The following is a 7,426-nucleotide window of genomic DNA, read 5'->3' as shown; positions in this document are numbered from 1 at the left end:
CACTTATCAAAACCCCAGGGACCTCCTGTGATAAAAATGAAACTATAAAAAAAAAAAAAAAAAAAAAAAATTAAGAAACCCTAAGGGGTATGGAGTATTTAACCCTAAAATTAAATGTGCATTTGTCAAACAAGAAGAAAGGAATCCTTCCACTATTGTCTACAAGGAAATAGAATAAAGCCCTAATACGAAGAATATAAAATATTATAATATCTTACCTCGAACTTAAGGTGGAAGTTTGAATTTGAAAAAGAAACTAATTTTATTTTATATTAGAATTGGAACTAGTGCAGACAATACTAAAAGCTGAGTGTAAGCTTGGCCTTTTGAACATTAATGAAGATGATGATGATGATCATGTGCAGCAAGAGATCAAAGATGAATGTGAGCTCAAATGGGAAAATATCTATTGTGACACGAGCAAAGTTAGGCAAGTGAACTCGGCTTGTAAGGATGCTGAAGGAGGTGATCGGAGGACAGTTATTGGTGGTAGGATGATGGTGGCGGTGACTGCCAGAGGACGACGACAATGGTTGCCATTATGCGGAGTTCGAAGATCAGGCCTCTCTACCAACCTTCATATGGATTGGATATATGTGTCACATTTTTATTTGTCTAATATGGACATATGAGATCCTTGCAGATTTGACAAAAAAAATATATATATATATTTTTTTTGTAACTTGTTACTCAAGTTTTAATTTATCAAAATAAAAAATTGGGTTCTTATTTGTGATAAAGGCAAAACTGAAGTAATTTTACAACAATTTCCCTAAACTCTTATCAAATGAAACTTTACTTTAAATCTTTGAATTACCACGTGTTTTGACAAGTTTTTTAAACTACAAAACCTCTCAATTTGAACCCATAAACTTTCAATTATAGTCAATTTTAACCCTTTCGTCAAATTTTAAACGTTAAAAGTGAGACAATGACGTTTATATCTCTGACTTTTTTTATAAAATTTCAAATTTATCATTAATTTTAAATTAATTTTTTTAAAAATATTATAAAAAAAAAAATCACAAGGTGACCCACGGCTAGGCCACCTTGTGACATTTTTTTTTTTTTCATTTTTTTTAATAAAAATAAAAGTAAAGGGTAATTTTATCTTTTTATGAGTTTTAATGGCAAAATTGACAGATGAGATAAATTGTATCAAATTAAAAGTTTAAGGAGTGAAATTGAGAAATTCTAAAGTTTAGGAGGCATGTCAAAATGCACCGTAATTCAAAATCTAAAGTAAAGTTTCCTCCAAATTTATGCCCCGATTAATTAACTTCAATAATTTGGCTTAAAATCTTTATAAGCTTTCCATAATTATTTGTTATGAGTATCAGAGGTGGCAAAAAGATAATGCGGACACTTTGTTGTGTCACATCGCACAAGTAAAGCATATACCAATAGCTGCCCGTAGGACTCGGTCTCCGGCAAAACCCATATGTGCTAAAATCTCATAAAAATGTCATGCATTGCAGAAAACCCATATATCTTGACTTTTTTTGTTTTTGTTTTAAAAAGAAATCGAGCCAATTTATACATGAAAACACTTAAAAATATCCTACATATATTGGAGAAATTCTCCTATAAAAACTTATTACCTTCCTTGGCAAGCTAGTGAACCGCAACATTTAGAGTTCACCTAAAATGATTGACCTTCTGTCATACCCACGTCGATACGTTTCTCAGTGTTTAATTTAGAGCTCGATTTATGTCCCTCCATCAAACTCATCTCAACATGCGCCTCTCCACCACGTGTACTGGTCCCGCCCGCTTCCAATGGTACTTGCCGTTTCTGATTCTGGCAACTCCGTGATGGATCGTGACTCACACGCGCCTGCGCGTGGTTTTTTCACCCTTTGACCATAATCATTCGATAGCCTTCCTTCAGTGGTGTTTTGTGAGCTTTTGTGGCTTTTTTTTATTGTTCCCTAGATTTTTCGTTTTCCCTATATTTTGTAGTCTTGACATGTTGGGTTGAGGATGTGAATAATTTTTTGACTTGCGAGTCGAGGATTATGAGTTTCGGCAAGAGGATATTGCTACCTATATATCAGATTGAGTCTATCTAGAGCAGACATGTTGTTACAACTGAAGATTAGTCATGGGTTAGCGGATGTTGATGTCATAGATATGTCTTGAATGTAAGATTGTTATATATGTATCTACGATGTTGTAATCTCGTAACTTCGACTATGATTTTTTTAGAACTTTATGCTCAGCGATGTAAAAGCTTTATTCTCGTGATCATTCTTCAATTAATGAGACCAAAATGATTTTCCCTTTCAAAAAAAAAAAAAAAAATGATTGACCTTCCAATGATGTAAAGAGTTCAACACCTCTCTAGTTTTTTCAATTAGATGTTTATATCGGAACCAAATGCTTTCTTTTTTCGGTGCATGCGCTATTTGGAAAGCATCACTTTCGAGTACCACCATATAAAAAAAAAGAACCCTAATTCTCTGCCAAAATTGATAGCTCATAGAGCCGCTATGCCTTATACAATATTTGGTGAAAGAATACATGACATTTTTATAAGTTAAAATGAACACCAAAGGTTGTCTTAAAATTGTGGTGGGATAATAGTGAACATCCATTATCAAAAAAGAGTAATGTTACACTTACTCTAATTTTTTTATATTATTTTTCATACCGGCCTTTAAAACCATTAAGTATGAGATTAATCTTCATTAAATTTTAATTTAATATTGCTTTTAAAAGTAACACATAAGTGTAAGAAAATAAGTATAAATAAGTCTATCCTTTTTCCAAAAATATCTAAAAGTGGATGGACACGCAAAATAGACTAGTAAAGCATTTCTCAAATAAGTATGCAAATAAGTGTGGGCTACTTGCGATACAAGGATCGGTAGTTTCTATTTTTGAGAAAGGATCGATTATCCATTTCCATTGATGATCCTGGTTTGTTAAATTTTTCTCCTTCACTTTCTCTTTCTCTGCTCTCTTCTTCGTGGTAGGGTTTCCAATGGAGGACGAGGACAAGGAGAGGAAGAAGCAGAAGAACTATCCGCCTCTGCCTTCCAACTACGTCACGCTCGTTCACCTCCAGCAACAATGGCTCAAAGAGAAAGAGCGGAAGCAGAGAGATAAGGAAGAAGAGGAAGAACGGCAACGAAAGCTTGAGCTACAAAAAAAGCTTGAGGAAGAACAGAAGCGAAAGCTTAGACCTCGGGGTCTTAAAGGAGGGACTCGCATCGATTACGAGCGGGCGCGTGGGAATCGGAAGTCATATTGGCAACCAAATCGCCGGGAGGTGGAGGTGAGCCCTGCGAAGTCCGAGGAAGCGGAGGTTGTTGATACGGTGAATGTGAGTGCTGAGCAGGAGCAAAAGAGCGAGGAATCGAAGGAGTCGGCGCGTGGGTATCGGAAGTCATATTGGCAACGAAATCGCCGGGAGATGGAGGTGAGCCCTGCGAAGCCCGATGAATCGGAGGTTGTAGCGGTGGTTATTGATACGGTTAATGTGAGTGCTGAGCAGGAGCAAAAGAGCGAGGGATCGAAGGAGCCGGCGCGTGGGTATCGGAAGTCATATTGGCAACGAAATCGCCGGGAGATGGAGGTGAGACCTGCGAAGCCCGATGAATCGGAGGTTGTAGCAGTGGTTATTGATACGGTTAATGTGAGTGCTGAGCAGGAGCAAAAGAGCGAGGGATCGAAGGAGCCGGCGCGTGGGACACGGAAGTCATCTGGGCGACAATATCACCGGAGGGTGGAGGTTAGCCCTGCGAAGCCCGAGGAATCGGAGGTTGTAGCGGTGGTGGCTGAGACGGTGAATGTGAGTGCTAAGCAGGAGCAAAAGAGCAAGGAATCGAAGGAGGAGGAGGAGAAAAAAGAGTGGAGGGGGAAGGAGAAGAAGACGCGGAAGAAGAAGGGGGGAATGAATCACAGGGCAAAGAAGGAGGAAGAAGAGAAGAAGGAGGTGACGGACGGTATGGCAAACGCCCCTCGCGTGATTAGCGAGAAGGAGAATGCTCCAGCGAAAAGGGGCGGTGAATCGAAGGGAACGAAGAGTGAATTCAGGCGTAGGACAGAGAGTGGGGATCAGAAGGCGGAGATTGAACGGAGATTTGGGGATTTATCGATAAACAGTGGGATAGAAAGTGTAAATGTTAGGGCAGAGGAGAAAGAGGAGAAGAAGGAGGCGACAGACGGTATTGGGATAGAAAGAGTGAATGTTAGAGCGACTAGGCTGAACATTCACTCTCACCGGGTTGTTAATCGCGGTAACAGGGAGTACATTAACAGGGGTCATAGGGCTTCTGGTGCTCGCTGGGAAGTACGAAACCAAAGCGGTGTTGGAAGGGTTTGGGTGAGGAAAGGAGAGATTCCTGATTGTAATGCTGGTGGGGTTCGGAGCTCCAAGTGATTGGAGTGGTTGGAAATGCTTTGCGGTTTTGTGGAGTGGTGCTGAGTCTGGTGAGACTACGAACTTGTTTCCTTGCTTTTAATGTGCGTGAAAATGAAAATGAAGAAATATCAACAATGCCTTCTTCTGTTTTGATTATGAATGATTAGAATCTGAGTAGCATAATATACTCATTTGAAAATATATTTGTTTGTGTGGTTATGTATTGTTATGATGCACTGGGGCCTGGAAAGTGGAAACACAAGCAATATCTGATGTACATTTATGAAGAGGTGATGCTTTGAACTATGTGTTCAGTATGGTGATGGGGTTCTTTTGAATTTGAATCTAGTGGTAGCACAACTTGAGGAACAGAAGGAGAAATAATTGCTTAATATTAAGGTTTAAGAATATTAATCAACAAGCATATCATTGTAGCTGCAACTTTGTATGCTGCACCAACTAAACACCCATCATGTGAGTGCCATTTGCGTCGTGGTTGTAGGTGCTTTACGCCATAGAACAATTGGGTTCAATAACTTCCCATGTTATACCCAATCGAGTCATGTTGTCTTAAATGAAAGGCTGATAAATGATAATGTTTCTCTCCATAAGCACAAACTATTAGATGATTGCATTGCCAGGAAACAGAAATGTTTTTTTTTTTTTTCCCTAAATTGACAGAGTTCTATATCAAATCATTAGCATTCTTTCTTCAAGCCACAGATATTATAAATAATCATATGTTTCTTTTTGTATGACAGAGTTGCTTTTACTTATATTAAATCATTAACATTCTTTCTTTCTTCAAGGTACAGCTATTGTTAATAATCATATGCTAACCCAGAAATAAAGCAATGTGAGGTTTAGGAAGTTTATTGCCTTCTAAGGCATTCTTGGGGGAAAATTGTTTTGATGTTTTTTTGGTAACTTTTTGTGTATTTAATTCAATAGAGATATTATGATCTTTTAAACAATATTACTTTAGAGTGGATTGTTATGATGGCAGTGAGTTGTTGAAAAAAGACGGTGGTGTCATTATATGTTGAGAAAGCATGTTAAATGCACCATATCCTGAAGTTTGTGAAGTTCCAAAATGAGATTATATGGTATTCTAAATTCTGTAAGGTAGCTAATCAATATACTATCAAAGTGGCCGAGTGACGTTGTCTTAACAAAATAGTTTAAAAAGCATGTCATTTTAAACATGACTCAAATTATGAACAGCACAAAATGTGAATAAGTAATTTGTAGGGTTTTTAAACATAAATGTGTCTGCATATGATGTGTTTGATTTGAAGGGTACAAATCTATAGGAATTATAGAATTTGCTCTCTAGGGGTGACTAATGACTGGAATTACAGGACATTAGGACACGTCTATTGGGAGTTGAAAGAATTTTGCAGGGGAATTTGAGTCTCATTTAGTCACATGTGTAGAATATGTGGCCTTTTGTGTGATGCTCCCCTTTGCCTTTTATTACAATATTTTATTGGATATGGTGGGGATTGGACAGGATGTTAGTTGGAAATATTCAATTGAAATGGTACATTATGAATCTGCTCTATGTGTTTCTGATAAAGAATTTTTTTCAGCAACTAAGTTTGTAGGATGTGTATGGGAGTTGTTACATGAAGTTCTCTTAGGTGTGAAGCTGAAATGAAGAAAGTTATTTCGGGTCATAGGTCAGCAACTAGTTAGTGGGAAGTGTGAGACAGTGTTTTGAAAAATGAAGCTTGTTAGCTGTTTAATTTTGAGTTTAGTGAGAGTTCAGAATTTAGAAATGTAGCACACAAAATTGGCTTATTAGTGGTGGATACTAATAATCGTAGGTGAAAGACTTTGTTGGTGATTGGATTACATATTCAATGGTTTTAATAAGAGTTTGTTATTATGGATGATATTGACTTGTTATTTTTGGAGCTTAGAGAATGTTTATGTTTGGCACTAAAATCTTGAAGTAATAATTTCGAAGTTGTAAGGCAGATCATAGTTTTTGGGGAGAGTATTAGTGAATAGCATCATGCGAGATACACACAGATTCCGTTTGTATATATTGTCCATAATTAGTCATTCCTGACTGACTTTAAAGAAACTTTGCTTTGATTTTGAGCACACATTTTGAAGTTTGATTCAAATATAGATTGTTGGATTCAACCAAATCAAGGATAGTAGAACTTGCGGTTACCATAAACATCAAATAATCTCTTAAAGTATTATTAAAGTCTCAAACGAAAAACTTATTTCAAGAAGTTGAAAGTTTCTAATAAAATTCATGGATTGCGGGATTGAAGACATTTACAAACATTGATTCTTGCATAGATTTGGAAGTAGCAATAGGACACAGATTTCTGCGCTGCATGCTCAATGTGTGTTTGAATGGGTGGCCTGGATGTCCTGAATAGGAACTTAAGAGAGTCCATAAAAACCCTTGGGTTCTTTGAGGCCTCTCCTAAATTCTGCAAGATACTCTTTTCTCTTCAAGAATGTCAACCCGAAGTACCTTATAGAAATAGTATATAAGAAAACTACAGTGCTTCCTTGATTGAAGTTGTTTTTGTTTTTGTTTTTGTTAGCACTACTGAAGTTCTAGCAGTTGTTTAAACTACTAGAACTTTAGAACCCTTATGCCACATTTCTTATCTGCAGGGAGAAATTTTGAGCTTAAAGTGAAATCGGAAAAGTAACAGTTGCCAAAAATCAATGCAGAAGATGATCTATTATTAGCAACAAATTATACTACCCTCTGAAATTGTATTGTTAAACATGAAACAATTTTATGCTGTAGCTACCCTTTTACATGGTTTTCTTCTGAAAAATAGTACTTCTTGTGAAAGAATGGCATAAACTCAATAACTTTGATGATTAATGATGTTTTATTTCAATGCTTACTCCCTGTGCTTCAATCAGTTGGTTAAAATGTGGTTATTCAGATTAATTATCAATCGGAGTCTTTAGTTTCACATTTTTTTCTAGAAGAACAGAACATCTTCAACGCAAGTTTGATAGAAAGTGGCTGGCAAAGGGGATTGGATAATGTGTAAAGTTATTGTTACATAT

General features: G+C 36.8%; 1 protein-coding gene across 1 annotated transcript; it reads left to right on the top strand.

The window, feature by feature from the left end:
* The first annotated feature begins 2,801 nt into the window (after positions 1-2,801).
* LOC132189358 (vicilin-like seed storage protein At2g18540) lies at positions 2,802-7,224 on the top strand. Its single transcript, XM_059604069.1, has 2 exons — positions 2,802-4,437; positions 7,016-7,224. The coding sequence occupies exon 1, from the start codon at positions 2,987-2,989 to the stop codon at positions 4,385-4,387; it is 1,401 nt and encodes a 466-aa protein (XP_059460052.1). The 5' UTR covers positions 2,802-2,986; the 3' UTR covers positions 4,388-4,437; positions 7,016-7,224.
* The last annotated feature ends 202 nt before the right edge of the window (positions 7,225-7,426 follow it).

This window comes from Corylus avellana, chromosome ca8, assembly GCF_901000735.1.
Source record: "Corylus avellana chromosome ca8, CavTom2PMs-1.0".
Lineage (NCBI taxonomy): Eukaryota > Viridiplantae > Streptophyta > Magnoliopsida > Fagales > Betulaceae > Corylus > Corylus avellana.
The sequence above is the reverse complement of the archived record's forward strand: the minus strand, read 5'-3'. Positions and strand labels throughout refer to the sequence as shown.

What these genes read in the sequence shown, in the direction of transcription:
- LOC132189358 (XM_059604069.1), top strand. Translation starts at nt 2,987, where the DNA reads ATGGAGGACGAGGACAAGGAGAGGAAGAAGCAGAAGAACTATCCGCCT.